At 41.9% G+C, this 15,675-nt stretch overlaps 1 protein-coding gene and 1 long non-coding RNA gene across 6 annotated transcripts in view; both read left to right on the plus strand.

The window, feature by feature from the left end:
* Nucleotides 1-15,675, plus strand: part of LOC310846029 — a 128,198-nt gene that overhangs the window by 98,789 nt on the left and 13,734 nt on the right. The gene's annotated exons all lie outside the window — the stretch shown is intronic.
* TBCCD1 (TBCC domain containing 1) lies at nt 118-12,456 on the plus strand. 5 transcript variants are annotated; one of them, XR_014565074.1, is made up of 9 exons: nt 118-884; nt 3,056-3,415; nt 3,736-3,885; nt 4,874-5,240; nt 5,361-5,547; nt 5,664-6,161; nt 7,460-7,617; nt 7,913-8,025; nt 12,001-12,456. XR_014565074.1 is itself a non-coding variant. In XM_083741887.1 (9 exons), exons 3-8 carry the CDS (start codon nt 3,071-3,073, stop codon nt 7,587-7,589), a joined length of 1,677 nt encoding a protein of 558 aa, XP_083598013.1. In that variant the 5' UTR covers nt 127-633; nt 701-884; nt 3,056-3,070; the 3' UTR covers nt 7,590-7,617; nt 12,001-12,456. The 5 variants fall into 5 exon arrangements, 2 of the variants coding, with proteins under 2 accessions (XP_083598013.1, XP_083598012.1); XM_083741887.1 differs by lacking the exon at nt 7,913-8,025 and having other exon boundaries at nt 127-633; nt 701-884; XR_014565075.1 differs by lacking the exon at nt 118-884 and adding an exon at nt 891-1,017 and having other exon boundaries at nt 7,913-8,046.

Genomic DNA, 15,675 nt, shown 5'->3' on the forward strand with positions numbered 1-15,675 from the left:
ACAACCGCACACTTCACCCGCGGCCCGGCTACAGCTGCCCAACCAGGCTTCGAGACGTCAACAAATGGGGACGGGGCGAAGCCGCGCGTCGCTGCCTTAAAGCGTTGCGATGACGTCACGAGCAGACGCCTTCTGGGACGGTTCAGAACCTCAGGCAGCCTGACGGCGCCTTCAAAAAGGGACTTCCTCCTTCCTTTCCCTGCGCTTAAATTCATTATTATTATTATTATTATTATTATTATTATTATTATTATTATTATTATTATTATTAATTTGTTTTGCCTGCGGCTCCTTATGGATGGTTTGCAGCAAACGGGAGGACTTTAAAAGTTATTATTAAAAAATCAATCATGAGGATGATCGAAATGAATGACAATCAAAACGTCAAGCGAATGCCATTTTCAGTTTTCCTTTAAATGCCTTTGTGTGAGGCGGAATTGGGGAGCGCTTTATCCCCAGATCTGTGTTCTTTCCTGTTTCTTCGGGAGTTGCCCCAACAACAGCCTTGCGGTGCCTAAAGAATTAACAAATACGTTCATGCCATAAATTGTATACTAGACAGTTCACTGCCGGATACCTGAAGTGTTATCCTCGGTTGGGGCAGATAAATGAACATCGGCATATGTGTGCGAGGTGAGGGGATCAAAGTAGGGGGATCAAATAGCAGAGTAAGAATCTGACGATTCCTCCCCTCCTCAAGGGGCGCAGTGGCCTCTGCTCGGCCTCTCCGCTAGCATTCGAACTGGAATACTACACATTTTTAGCGGAAGTGCTGGAAGCTAGTAAGCGGAGGGGGCGGCTGTTGCTCTTGCCACTTGCCAGAGATTCGCAGTGACGGGTCTGCCGCTCTAGGCGAGCATTGCTCTCTCTCGAAGGTGCCTTGGGTGAGTGTTTTATCTGCGGCTGGCGTCCAGATTCGTCTGTGCGCAGGCGCAGTGGTGGGCGGAGGCCGCGGGCTTTCGAAAGTAGCTCGGTCGGTGCAGCCGGGTCGGGAAAGGCGCCGACGGAGGCGCGCAGGTAACGGGAGGCGGGCGGGAGTTTCGTTCCTCAGTCTGAGGCGGGCTGTCGGGCCCCACCTCCCAAGCGGGGAAACGCCACAGGCTGAGGGCGGACTTTTCCCTTCTCCCCTGTTTCAGAGGTTGGAGCCGTCCTCCGCCTCCTCTTTCTCCCTCTTACTTTGGAGCAGGCATCCCCAACCTTCGGCCCTCCAGATGTTTTGGACTACAATTCCCATCATCCCTGACCACTGGTCCTGTTAGCTAGGGATCATGGGAGTTGTAGGCCAAATCATCTGGAGGGCTGCAGGTTGGGGATGCTTGCCTTGGAGCCTTTCATGAGTAAATAGGGGTCGCCCTTTCATTCGCTCTTCCCCTCAAAAAGCGGGACTTCCAAATGCACGTGGAAGAGAGAAACTTGCCGCCTTGCCCTGCTGCATTTGACATGAAGCAGGCATCAGGGGCTGGGGCTTCACTGGAGTGGCCTCTGTTACTTGTCAGAGAGGGAAAATGTGCCAATGTTGACTGAGAGAGCAGAGGGATGCATTGAGGAGACTTTTCTCCTTATACAGTGGTACCTCGGGATGCGAACGGGATCCGTTCTGGAGCCCCGTTCGCATCCTGACGTGTCTGCGCGGGTCACGTTTTCCTGCTTCCGCGCATGCGTGTGACGTCATTTTGAGCGTCTGAGCATGCACGAGCAGTGAAACCTGGAAGTAACACGCTCCATTACTTCTGGGTTGCCGCAGAGTGCAACTTAAACGCGCTGAACCTGAAGCATATTCAACTCGAGGTATGACTGTACTAGGAAATCAGCTAGAGGGCAGAGATTTTCAACTGGTGGGTGGGAATTGCAATCTGAGACAAGCTGGGTCTCAATGGTTTCATTAAAACCGTTGCCAGTTACTCTTCAGCCGTGGCTCTTCTCAGAGCGGCATACTAATCAAATGGATAAAAACACGATTAAAACATGAATATTGGGAAATAATTTTTAACCCCCCCCCCCCCCGGAAATCATTTGCTTTGGGAAATAAGAAATGAGAAGGAAGTTTGAAAGGTGGGGTGCTATAACTGGAAAATCTTGATCTCCTTTTCCCCACCTGCCTTAGCAGTAACATGTTTTCTTGGAACAAAGAGTTGCAGGGTGAAATTTGAGGTAGTATTTTTTTATGAATAATAATAATAAAATCACGGGGGGTGGGGGACACACATGGACCTAGGGGAACTTGGAAAAGACGCATAAAAAACTTTGCAAACCCAGGTATGATAGCATTCTGTCCTGCTGCCTCTGGTAACTAGCACACAGAGGAAGAAACTTGTATGCAAAGCAGCAGGAAGACTGTTGAAAATAAAGTTTGGGGCTTTAGAAATAATGAAAGCTGGTAAGATTTAATTGGCCTGCTTTCTGCAGTCTGGGCAACAGGAGGTATGTCTATTGTAATATTGCCTGGCTTTGAGGCCATGTAGTAGTACATGACTCTACTGTGCCTTTGCTGCCTTGAATAGAGATGCTGTTATTGAAGAGTTCCCTATATTGAGTGAGCTGCTACAGTAGAAACTCCTGAGCGTTTTCCTCTTATGTACTGTATTCCATCTGCTCCCTCATTTGCATGAGCAAAGACATATGCAAATAGATGTGTCTAATGTGAATAAGAGAATGGTTTGCCCAAGCTTCCTGCTGTTCTTACTGTGGAGGAGGGATTAAAGAGCCAATGTTGTGTGCCTTTGAACTTTTACTTAATTCAAAATACAGCTTTAGCTAAAAATATTTGCCGGTTGGGGCTATATGGCATCCAGTGACTGGCAGGACCCACTCAATATATTTGAAAGTTTAATTTCTAAATAGTCATTTCTGTGTTATGTAGAATGAGTGTGTGCATACGGTTTGGGACTGCAAATGTTTAAATATAGGATATTGAGCAAAAAAGAAGGCATAATAGAAGGGGGAAATAGACCATTGACTTCCTTGCAAAAAAGTTCGATCTGAAAATATGGAAATGTGTATTATTATTTTTTAATGGTTGAACTAACTTCTTATTTTCATTTTCTTGAAAATATAGATGTGAGTTTTGTGGATGGCAAACATGGATCAAATCAGTGTCAATCTCTGGGTGAAAATGGAACCTTTTATAGTGGGAGCCTTACAAATCCCACCTCCCTCCAAGTTTAGCATGCATTATCTTCGGAAGATGTCAACTTATGTCCGAATGCGCTCCAGTGAAGGCTATTATCCACACCTTTCTTGGCCTATGTGGCGACACATTGCCTGTGGGAAGCTGCAGATAGAAAAAGACTTGGCTTGGCTATACTTTGAATTATTTGACAGTCTTGTTGAACGGACTTCAGAGGAGCGACTGGAATGGGCAGAGGTGATATCCAGCTGTGCAACTGAGGAGGAGGCAGAGAAGCAGAAGAATAAGGCATGGAATGTCATATTGTCACTTTTAATACTATGGGTGTATGCTTTTCATAGCAGCCTTACTGGCCCAGGCTTCTCATGCACTCAGTGTGGAAGAAATGTCCCTGCCCAAGTACATTACATGCTGCATGTGAGCCACAATCCAATATGAGGTTAGCTGTTGGGCCACTGTAATTGCTTCTAGTTGTTAAGAATATTAGCAGTGGTCTGTCTTTTTCTTTTCCACTTCACTACATGCTGCTAAATATAAAATAAGAACCCCTGCTAAATTACGTACTTGAATGTTCTTTAAAATAAACCTTTTTTTAAATCTCTGCTCAGTTGTCTGTGGACACTCTACAGTTCCTGCTGTTCCTTTATATTCAACAACTAAACAAGGTTTCCCTGAGAACATATCTACTTGGAGATGAGTGGCCGAATCCTAGATCCAAGAATTACAGTCTGACTGGAGAATCCACCAATCAGATTAAGGTATTGCTTTGAGGTTCTTTGAGTTCTTCTTTCATCCATGCTTCGTTAACCATTAGGTTAAATTGCTGCAATGTGTTATATGTAGGGCTGCCTCTGAAGACGGTTTGGAAACTTCAGCTAGTGCAGAATATGGCAGCCTGGTTGTTCATTGGGCAAGATGGTTTTAGCGTATCACACTGTTCCTGCTGACTGAACTGACTGCCAATTCATTTCTGGGCCCGGTTCAAAGTGCTGTTTTTGACCTATATAGTGGTACCTCTCGATGCAAACGGGATCTGTTCTGGAGCCCTGTTTGCATCCTGAAGTGAACGTAACACACGAGTGCACATGTGCGTGTCACGTTTCGTCGTTTCCAGGCATGTGCGTGACGTCATTTTGAGCGTCTGCGCAGGTGGCGAAACCCAGAAGTACCACGTTCCGTTACTTCTGGGTCGCCGCAGAGTGCAACCCAAAAATACTTAACCTGAAGCGTATTCATCCCGAGATATGACTGTAAAGCCTTAAACAGCTCAGGACTGCAATACCTCAAGGACCGCCTCTCCCCATATGAACGGACCTGGACCCTGTGATCATCATCCAAGGCCCTTCTTTGTATGCCTCCACGAGATATCTGGAGGGTAGCAACACAAGAATGGCCCTTATCTGTGGTGGCAGCTCCTGGTTTGTGGAATGCTCTCTTCAGGGAGGCTTGCTTGGTACCTTCATTACATATGCTTAGGTGTCAGGCGAAAATGTTTCTCTATAACCAGGCATTTGGTTGACTAACATTCTATGGCCTTTAAAATGTGTTTGTGGGAGGGGGTTATTGAATTGTTTTTGTTTTATTATGTATTTTGTGTTCTCATTTTGTATTTTTATGCTGTGAACAACCCTGTAATCTTCGGATGAAGGGCAGTATTCTATTACAACCACCACCACCTAGGATTTTGTTTGTGTGAATGTCCATTCTGTATCTGATATTTTTCTGTTTTTATTCTTTTGGTCTAAGAACTGGAATGACAACTATCAGCAAGACTTTATCCAGAACCATCTCCAGGATCTTCTCGAACTGTTGCTGGACCCAGATCAGCTCACTGCCTCCTCACATTCTACCCACAATAGCCTGATGTCACCTGAGGCTGTTCGTGCTCTTGGCTTCCTTATTGAAGGATGTGTGAATAGAAACAGTACTGTCCACCCTCTGCATGCGCTTGCACTCTGGCAGCCATTACATGCAAAGAGTGGCTACTCAAAGATCTCCAAAGCCTTCTCCTTCCCCAAGCTTGAGTCCTGGCTGAGGGCTTGTCTGACCAGGAACCCGTTTGGAACATCAGCTTGTCTCAAGTCTGGGAAGAAACTTGCATGGGCACAACAAGGTACCGTTATTTCAGGCCATCAAACCTTTGGCACAAGAATAAAATCTCCCTTTTCTCTCGCTGTTATAAAATAGCTTCTTTCACTTTATTTAAAAGCAGTGTTTAATTTTATTCTTGCAGTTGAAGGAACAACCAAGCGAGCTAAGATAGCCTGCAATACTCATATGGTCCCTTCAGCACACCGCATCGTTGTGATGAGCCAAGTTTACAAGCAAACACTGGCAAAAAGTTCAGGTACCCTAGAAGATACGCACGTGAAGATTCATCGCTGCTGTGAATCCTTCATCTATTTGCTTTCTCCCCTGAGGTGAAAGAGCTTTCACCAGTCATTTTTTGCAACCACATTTCGAAGCTATGTGACCATTTTTGTTGTGTTCTTTTGCTCCAGCTTTAATTGGCTGCTTTCCCTTCTTCCTCTTTCAGATCTGTGACCATAGAGAAGTGCAGGAATAGTACCTTTGTACTTGGCCCAGTGCAAACAGTAGTTCACCTCCACAGCTGTGACAATGTCACACTTATTGCTGTTTGCCGCCGTCTGTCTCTGTCATCAACCACCAGTTGTACCTTGCATGTTCTCACCCCAACTAGACCTCTCATCTTACTGGGGAACCTAGCAATAACTTTTGCCCCCTTCCATACGCATTATCCAAAGCTTGAGGACCACATGGGCAGGACTGGCCTGGCTACCGTGCCTAACTATTGGGATAATCCAATGTTAGTATGTAAAGAGAACTGTGATCGAAATGTCTTCAGACTCCTCCCACCGTCAGAGTTTTACCCCTTTGTTGTCCCATTTGAAATGGAAGGAGACACCACAGAAATACCTGGTGGGCTGCCACCTGCATACCAAAAGGCACTGAGTCAACGAGAACAGAGAATTCATATCTGGCAGAAGACCGTGAAGGAGGCGGGGCTGACCAAGTAAGTAAACAACCTTCTTCCAGGTAGGAAGAACCAGCTGCAGCAGCAGATAAGAACAAAATGTAGAACACTGCTAAATGTAGCAGTGTTAGCAGATAAAAAGATTGCTACATGTATGTTGCTCAAGTATATATTCACAATTTCTGCAAGACAGCTACAAACCATTTGTTAATCTTTTATAAGTCATATACTTGTTAGCTAATGCTTTTTAAACTGAGGAAACTGAGAAAAACACTACATTGATGCTTTTTAAACTGACTCACGAAACTGAGAAAAACACTACATTGATGCTGAACATGCTGTGTATCCTGCCACCATTTCTCTAAAAGTACTGCGCAGATGTGCAAGTAAATTTTCATTGAATTGACACCTAGATGGGATTGCTTGGATATGATGTTTACTATCTGATTTGCTCTCATATAGCTGCAATCCTGTGCACGTTTACTTGGGAATAAGACAACTGAACACAATGGGGCTTAATTCCAAGTAGAAAAGGATAGGATCAGGCTGCATGTCTCAACATCTTTTGGCCTATATCCTAACCAGTGGAGCCATGGTAGACCTACTTGGTCAGGCGTGTCCTTTGTCCATGCTTTAAGAATTGTCTTGTCTTCCAGAAGCACCCCAAACTTATAGTTATTTTAAACCTCATAATTTCAGAGGCAGTTTGAATAAGGTTTGAATTCATACGATTGGCCAAGTCATCCAGTTTCCACTTAGAGTTAGTAGAATCCGCAATGTGTGGGGCACGAATGGTAAAAATTAATAGGAATTAATATACAAACTCAAAGCAGTCTTGGTTAGAGGTTCCCTTTCACTCAAAAGCATTTAAATAATCTCTACAAAGTATACAAAAAAACACCCACCCAAAGCAAAACCCCATGAACAAATTGACTGTTTTTCCTTGCAGAATTCGCACCTTTTATTGCAGGGTTTCTACTCTGATGGGCAGAAATAAGTTCAACAGATTTTTAAAGACACAGGAGTGTAATTTAACTATCACTCACCTGTTCTGTTTTCAAAAGTGCCCTGCTCTCTACTACTAGAAGGTAAACAAAAACAGTTTCAAAGATATTTTTTGGAGGAAAGGTTTCCATATCTTTGAAAATGGATAAATATAGCTCTCTAACATGTAGCAGTACTTAAATAGTAATGAAATTAGGTAGGACCATGGAAATCGCACACACCCCCACAACCAGAACTTCTGATTCATGTGCATGCACTTCAGCAAATATTTTCATTGATGGGTCTTACATTCACTGTATGCATTATAGTGCTAATCTTTTACTGGATTTCAGGGACCAGAGAAAGACGTTCCAGGTGTATGTGGAGAACAAGTTCAATGAATGGCTAGTCCAGACAGGCAGTCGCCAACAACTTGACAGCCTGGTGCTTCCTGCTGCAGGTTCTAAGCAGGCAGCAGGATAGGAGAGCTTTTGAAGTACACAGTTATTTGGTGAGTCCGGAGGCCATGTTCTCCTCTGCAATTGTGAAAAGCTTGTATATTGTCTTTCACACATTACAAACTAGAATCGCTCAGATGGATCACTTCATAGGTCCAGATAGTCTGGCACCCCTTTACCTGTGGAGGATGTCCCTTAAAACTAAACAGTTTGTCTCCTTTGTTTCCTTCTCTTTCTCTCTCTCCACTCCCCTGGCAGACTCTGTTTCTTCCTCAGTTTGGGGAGGGGCGTTGTCTTAATTAATTAATTTAATTAATTTACTAAAATTTAGATACCTCTTGATTGTAGAAAATACATCAAAGCGGTTTAGTTTGAACTGAAGAGGCAGTCAGAGGCTTTGCTGGTTTGGTGCAGTTCGAAAACTCAGCAAGAATGCATTGTCCATTTCCATGAGGGAGAAGGTCAGAGGCTCTTCTTTGCAAGTACTGAGCTTCAGATTATGGTTGTGCAAATATTACTGTTTACTTCAGCCCCAGTGCACTCCCACTGCTGGTTTTTTGTTTTTTTTAAAGCGTTTATTAATTTTCCAATAAAAACATCCAATTAACATATCAAATCAAATCCAATAAAAAACTAAAATAAAAAAGTCCAATTGTCTTCCAAATTGTAATAATTTTTGGTTTGGCTTCCCACGGTCTGAATTCCGAAGCGCTTTCAACATCATAGTCCTGCCTCTCATCATCCTCAATGTTTTTCATAATTCCATATCCGATTTTTTGCTCCACGTTTTGACTCTGATTCTGCGATTCTCATTCATGTCAGAAAACAGATTTTTTTTTCCTATGGAGTGCAGATTTGTCCGTATATTGTACTCTTTCAGCTGTTTTGGTTTTTCATCACACCACTTTATTTAATTGCATCCAATTTCAAAGTTCTGTCCAGCTCTTTGAGAATTGTTATTTTGGCAGCTCCCAAATGGTTGATCTTTCCCGTCCAGGTGTTATCAAAGAAACAGAGAGAAACCTCCTTCTTTATTCTTAAGCAGACTGTTTGCAATGTAGCCATATATCAGACAGTTAACAATTGGCCTTTGGAATTGACCCAATCGCCCTCTGGGCCCTAGAGGGGGGCTGCCAGACATCCATTTAGCCCTCTCTCTCTCTCGCTCATAATAAAAAACATCTTTTTGCAAACAGTTGTATATATAATATTGTTTCCAGTCTTTATGACCAATTATCAGTTAGCTCCTGTTTCTCTTAATCAGGGAAGTATTTCAGATATTCCATAAGTGCGTGGCGGGTAGAAGCCATTTTGTCCTTTGTTCTTTGTTTTCGTCTTTAACAGGCATTTCAAATCTTAGAAGAAAAGCGGCTGCGAATAGGTCCCAATTATATATGAAAGTCCATCTGTACTCACTTTTTGAAGAGCAATTTAGGTTCTTAATGAGGCTTGGCATGCAATACGAAGTGTTAATGTTAGAGGGAGAAGAAAAAAACATACCAAGCCCCTCCAGATTCCAAACATCATGATGAGGATCTCTTTGAAGTTCGCTCTTTTGCACCAGAGACTGTACATACTGCAGGTTTTTCCCCAGCTTCGTCAGTTCAGAGCGTGTCTGTTTGTTTTCCAAATCTTTATATTTTCCCAAACAGATGGCGTCCAGCTATGGGGTGGCGTTGCAGGAGTGTCAGTCCGTCCCTTGCTCCGTGACCCAGTGCCCCTGCCGTCTGCCACATCGGCAATCTGGGGCAAACCGTGGGTCGTCGAGACAGTCCTCCCCTGCCCTGGGGAGGCTGCCAGGGCTAATTACCCCCATATCAGCCCTGAATTATCAGAACGGCTGAGGTCCGATCGTGTGGGATCTGCCATTTCCCACCGCCGGAAACAGGAAGTGCCCACTGCTTATATGTATTCTCTGGTTTCTTGAGAAATCATGTTGCTTTATGTGTTTTCCCTCAAACCAGTTTTTATCTGGTTTGAACATATAAGGTACAGCTAAGCTGAAATGTGCACATTTTACACATGTGCAGATGATGGCTTCATTGAATAGAATTGGTTTTGTGTGTGCAAACAAATTCGGTAACGGTGTGTACAGCAACATAAAAATGCAGCTTGAAACACTGTGTGTGGAGGAGTCGAGGAAGGGCCTTAACTGTGTTCTAGGCTGCTAATGTGTACACGCTGAAAGCTCTGCCATTATGTGAAGCTTCTGAATGCCTCTAAAGACTGGTGAGAGGTCCAAGATGAACCACTGCCCATCTTTCACTGTGAACTTGAGCAGGTATCCAAAATATGCTTTCCACTGGTTGTTCTTTCCTGAAGCCTAAGTCTTTGCATCATCTCCCTCCTCAACTTCTAACTCATTTTACTCCATGTTCCTTGTATTTCCATTTAAAGCACTGTGCCATTCATTACACTGGTTCTCTCCATTTCCCTTCTTTTCCGTCATATTCTGTGCAAGCTCTCCTGTTTGTTCTTTTAATCCCATCTTCAGAATATCCACTGTGCCACTCTAGGCACAGAACAACCTAGCTCTTGTTCTCTGTCATGCTGCTACTTTTTGCCTTTGAAAACATACTGCTTCAACAGAGTCTTACTGACTTCTTTAGTTCCTAATTAACTGTTCTCTATCTCAGTGTCACTAAAGCTGTAAGGTCAGACATGGCCAAACTTGGCCCTCTAGCTGTTTTGGGACTACAACTCCCATCATCCCTAGCTAGCTAACAGGACCCAGTGGTCAGGGATGATGGAAATTGTAGTTCCAAAACAGCTGGAGGGCCAAGTTTGGCCATGCCTGTATAAGGTCATTCCATCTCTTTTTTTTATATATAAATTTTTTATTAAGGGTTTTTTTTTAATACAATAGGAAGAAAGAAAGAAAAAACAGCATAACATAGAACAAACAATATTCCTTCTTTTCATCTTTGAACTTCCTCACGTCTCTCACTCCTACTTTCCAAATTTATAAAGCCTTAGCCAGCAAATTATCACCTTATTTCCATTCATAATGTACACTTTTCCAATATTTTGTCCCTAACTTTGAATATTTTTATCTAGGTCTTAAATCTCTATTACCATAAAATTTATTCAAAATTTATTTTTCTCATAATGTTCACTCATTCTCGCAGTCCTTTCACCAAGTTTTATGGTGCCCAATTATTTTCAAAATCTCTCATCCTTCTTAACTCTCATACAGTTTACAGTGTTTTTGTAGATAGTCCTTGTATTTCTTCCATTCCTCTTCCACTGTTTCCTCTCCCAGGTCTCGGATTCTGCCAGTCATTTCTGCTAACTCCATGTAGTCCATCAGTTGCATCTGCCATTCTTCCAGTGTGGGCAAATCTTGAGTTTTCCAATATTTAGCGACGAGTATCCTTGCTGCTGTTGTTGCATACATAAAAAATGTTCTATCATTCTTTAACACCCTCTGGCCAACAATCCCCAAAAGGAAGGCCTCTGGTTTCTTAGGGAAGGTATACTTAAATACCTTTTTCAGCTCGTTATATATCATTTCCCAGAAGGCCTTAACCCTGGGGCAGGTCCACCAGAGGTGAAAGAACATTCCTTCGGTTTCCTTACATTTCCAACACTTATTGTCTGACAAGTGGTATATTTTTGCTAGCTTGACTGGGGTCATGTACCACCTATATATCATTTTCATAATATTTTCTTTTAAGGCATTACATGCCGTAAACTTCATACCGGTGGTCCATAACTTTTCCCAGTCAGCAAACATAATATTATATCCAATATCCTGTGCCCACTTTATCATAGCTGATTTAACCGTTTCATTCTGTGTATTCCACCTCAGCAACAAGTTATACATTCTTGAGAGTACCTTAGTCTTAGGTTCTAACAGTTCTGTTTCCAGTTTCGATTTTTCCACCTGGAATCCTAACTTTTTATCCAATTTAAAGACCTCTTTAATCTGAGCATAATGTAGCCAGTCTCGCACTTTGTCTTTTAGTTTCTCCAAACTCTGCAATCTCCAATTGTCTCCATCTCTTTCTAGTATTTCCCAATATTTCGGCCATTTGACCTCCATATTGGGTCTTTTCACAGCTTTAGCTTCCATGGGTGATAACCACCTTGGGGTCTAGGTCATTCCATCTCTTTAGTATTCTCCACAGCACCGATATAAAGCAAATGCTTTATATGTGTAGTATTGGTATTTGACTAAGCTTCTGATACTTTTATTTCATTCTTGTGGCAGTTGCATAGTGGTGGTGAACTAAACTGGAATTCTACCCACATGATGACGTTTTTGTAGTGGAGTGTGTGTGTGTGTACATGCAAGAGAGTGAAAGAGTGTGATGCCAGCTAATAATTGCTGTATAGTCAGAAAGCAATGGGATTGTTGTTGTTTTGTAAAGAAGCAATGGGATTGTTGATTGCTGCATTCAACAAATACAATCTGTTTATCTGCTTTGTTACAGTTCTAGAGATGAACTTTGCAAAACTGAAAGTGTTTTTACTGCAATAGACTGGAGCCAAGCTGATTAAAACTCTTATGGCATTGCTAATGAATTTGGAAACTTGAATTTGCTTTGTTTATTGTCAAGGCGAGGATCGACTTTTTCTCCCTGTTACAGCTGTCATAGTATCTCCCTTCGTTCTACACCTTTCTCAGACAGCCAGTATCTATAGAAAACAAGCCAAGACTTTGCTGTTAACACTTCTATCTATGGCTGAAATGAAATTTATGTATAAAGGTACCCTGAAAAGGACTTTTACTTTCCTGGTGTGAAGATAGGAATAAGGTTCTGGCTGCTGAATGAACCTTTTCACTTCTATTAACTAAATTTGTATTGTATAAAACTCACAGATGTATTTTTATACCAGTTGTTTAACACTTCAACTGTGAAATTTGATTAAATTCACGTGATTTCTTTTGTCTCTTTTTCTTCTTTTCCTTATTTTAATTAAAAATGACCTTTTTCAGTATTGTCATTATACAACATAATAAGGGCCATGGAGGCACCGTTTTTCCTCTTTAAAAAAAACCACTGGTATCCTGCTCAGTCCCCTGCTGCCTTAAAATACTTGACAGATAGAGCATTCTCATCTGAAACATTCATCTCACTCTGAAGATGGATATACACATTGTGAATCCATAAGGTGTACTGACTTACCTTGCTTTTTCTGAAGACACACCTGGGTAGGATAGTGAATTAGCCCAGGTAAAAGTTTTTCGAAATGGGAAGGTAAGGAAGTGAAATAACATGTGTCCAGGTCATCTATGACAACTGTAGGCATAACAATATTGAACAAAAGTTGTTCAATTATAAAAAGTTAGTGGTTCAAGATATCTCCTGTTGTATCTTGTTAAAAGGAGAAGAAAGTCATTTTGCCTGCAATACTATATATATATATATATATATATATATATATATATATATATATATATATATGCTTTCGTAGATTTTCACGGGTACAGGAATGCAGGTTTTGGTGTCCTCGGGTGTCTTCCCGTGTAAAAGTTGGGGTGTCTAGGCGACGTTTCGACGAGGTCTCACTCGTCATCTTCACACACACACACACACACACACACACACTTACTTACTTAGGAGTAAACTCTATTAAACTTATTTTAAGGCTTATTTCTGAGTAGAGCTGTGTATTTCTCCCCTTCTACTCACATTTTGCAACTTTTCTGTCATTCTGTGTATAAAAGTGGAGGGAGAGGGATTGTTGTGTACTTGGTGTTGGCTAAATTTGAATGCTAACATGGATGACAAAGTTAAAATCCTTCCTTTCTGAAATCATGGTGGTTTTTCTAATTAACTAAAACTATCTAGCTCTTGTATGCAGTGGGAAAAAATATTCAAGGGAATCAGGGTTTTAACATGGATGTCTTTCACATCATCAAACCCCAGAAGTGCTTTGTTATGCTTCTCATCTATAATGACTTCAAAGCATGCACGCCTAATTGGTCTAATACTACAAATGTCAGCTCTCATTAATACTCTGGATTCATAGTGCAATGAGAGCCATCTTAAAATTTTCCATTTACAAAGTCACATTTTCTTTCAAGCAGCAGAAACTCCCAGTTGAATAACTCTTCATTTTTATGGAAGAGGACTGAAATGCAAGTTTCTAGGTTCAATTGTTGCAGAATTAATGTCAGAAACCGTGATAATAGTACACTAAAAGCTCAAACATACTGAAGAGGAGCACACACAGATCAAATGTCACATTATTCCTAAACCCATTTCAGGTTTTTAAGAATTAATATTCAAATGTATACCTCAAAAATTACATCTTGCATATATTATAGATTTTGGAAAGAAGCCTGCCACAGATTGCAGTTCGCTACTTTCAAAACAGTTCTATTTATCGCTCTGGTGAACAAAGCATTTCCAATAATATGTTTATCCAGATTTCTTTATCCTGAAGACTTGGGAGTAGGTTGCCGCAACTTAAAATGAACAAAATAAAAAAATGCCCCAATCCTGTTCCATACACTGCAAAAATGCTGCTTCCCATGTTGCTTTTTAATGGTATGGGGATGAATCTTTTATGTTGGGGGGGGGGACTAATGGAAGAAGGCATGTTAAGTGAGGATGTTCCAATAAGCAGGAATGAAGAAGCGTGCAACCCAAACATAACACTGTTTGCTGGAAGAAATCCCAATAGTTTTGAAAGAGCTGTTAGTGTTGCTCCCCCCTCACCCTTTTGAAACCTGTGCAATCATGTGCAAAGAGCGTGGTGGCTTTTTGGGTACATGGGAATGGGGAGAATTCAAAACAGAATATCCCTGCAGGGTTCATCTAGTGGAATTTTTCTTTAGGTCGAAGAAGAGAAGGCTGGGAAGATAAATTGAGCTAATGAAAAAACACTCTTTACAAACAGTAAAAGTGCCTTCTAGTCTTTGGAACAACTTGTAAAATCTGATCCAGCAGAGGTTTTGGTCAGCAGTCACATCAAGGGAGGGCATTTTTGCCAGTTCCCTCCCACTGCAGGCCCCTGCTGTGTGCTCCAGAAGGTTGGGGGGCAGTAGTTAACCGAGGTTTTTATACTACATTGCATTATTATTATTATTTTTTGCAAAGCTAGTAAACTGCAACACGTTTTTAAAACTTGTTTCTCTGCATAACTACCATTCTAAGTAGTAATAGATTGATAGAAATCCAGACCCTAGCAGTCCTCTTAAATACAGTTTACTTAATGTAAGAAAACTCAAGGAGTTTAATGCTAGAGGTTGTATCAGAAGGTGTCCATCCATTGAGGGGAGGCTCTTTGAGTCAGAGGAGGCTTCTGTCAGCAGGAGGGAGATGAGAGGCATCTTTGGCCACTTCCTCCCATGCAACCTCTCACACTGTTCTAAAGGGTCCTCCATCCTTCTGGAGCAAAATAGAGGGAGGCCATGGGAGGAGAAATTGGCAAAAGTGGCCTCCCTCTCTGGTACTGTGGACAAACCCCTTCTGCATCAAAGAGCCATCAGTGGAGGGACACCATTGGATGTGGCCCTGCCTAGGCCTTTTCCCATTTCTTCCAATGGATGCTGAATCCTTGTAAAGCTGGGATGGAGAAGTACTGGTCCTATAGATGTTGCTGAACCACAGCTTACTTGACCATTGGCCATTCTGGCTGGCTTTGCTAGGAGTTGGAATCTAACATGTTCCCCATCCCTCCTATAAAGTTTTGGGGTACCCTTTCTCCTGTCTCAAATAACCATAGAATGGCAAATAGATGGGGGAGAAAGACCACTGTAAGCCAGCTAACGTTCAGGTTTTTATTTTTTTTAATGTCTCTGACATTTCTTGGCTAGCCCATGTCTTCTGAAATTATTTTCTCTTATTCTCTTAATCTCTCTTCTGTCCCGTCCCCCCTTTCTTCCACCAATAAATCCATTTTGGGATTTTGCTGTTAAATAACGTCTCAAGTGTATGGGGATATTTTGCTAGCTGGTTGCAATGACGAGTGTAATGAGCGTCTAGTTAATTTTTTGAGCTGTTCCATTTCAAACTTTTTTAATCTTCCCACACAAAGGATAATTAAAGCTCAAATTGTTCTGTAGGAAGTAAATTGGTTCTAAGAGCGCCACACTGAAATTCAACCTTCTGAGCAATTAATTGTGTGTATTATTGTGCATATTGTAGCTTCCTGCT

Source organism: Podarcis gaigeae (genome assembly GCF_964106915.1).
Source record: "Podarcis gaigeae genome assembly, chromosome: 5".
NCBI lineage: Eukaryota > Metazoa > Chordata > Lepidosauria > Squamata > Lacertidae > Podarcis > Podarcis gaigeae.

Bases quoted from the DNA above. Each gene is read 5' to 3' on its own strand.
- TBCCD1 (XM_083741887.1), top strand. From the start codon at position 3,071: ATGGCAAACATGGATCAAATCAGTGTCAATCTCTGGGTGAAAATGGAA. The intron at 3,886-4,873 runs GTATTGCTTTGA...TTTTGGTCTAAG, and splicing joins AATCCACCAATCAGATTAAG to AACTGGAATGACAACTATCA. The intron at 5,548-5,663 runs GTGAAAGAGCTT...TTCCTCTTTCAG, and splicing joins TATTTGCTTTCTCCCCTGAG to ATCTGTGACCATAGAGAAGT.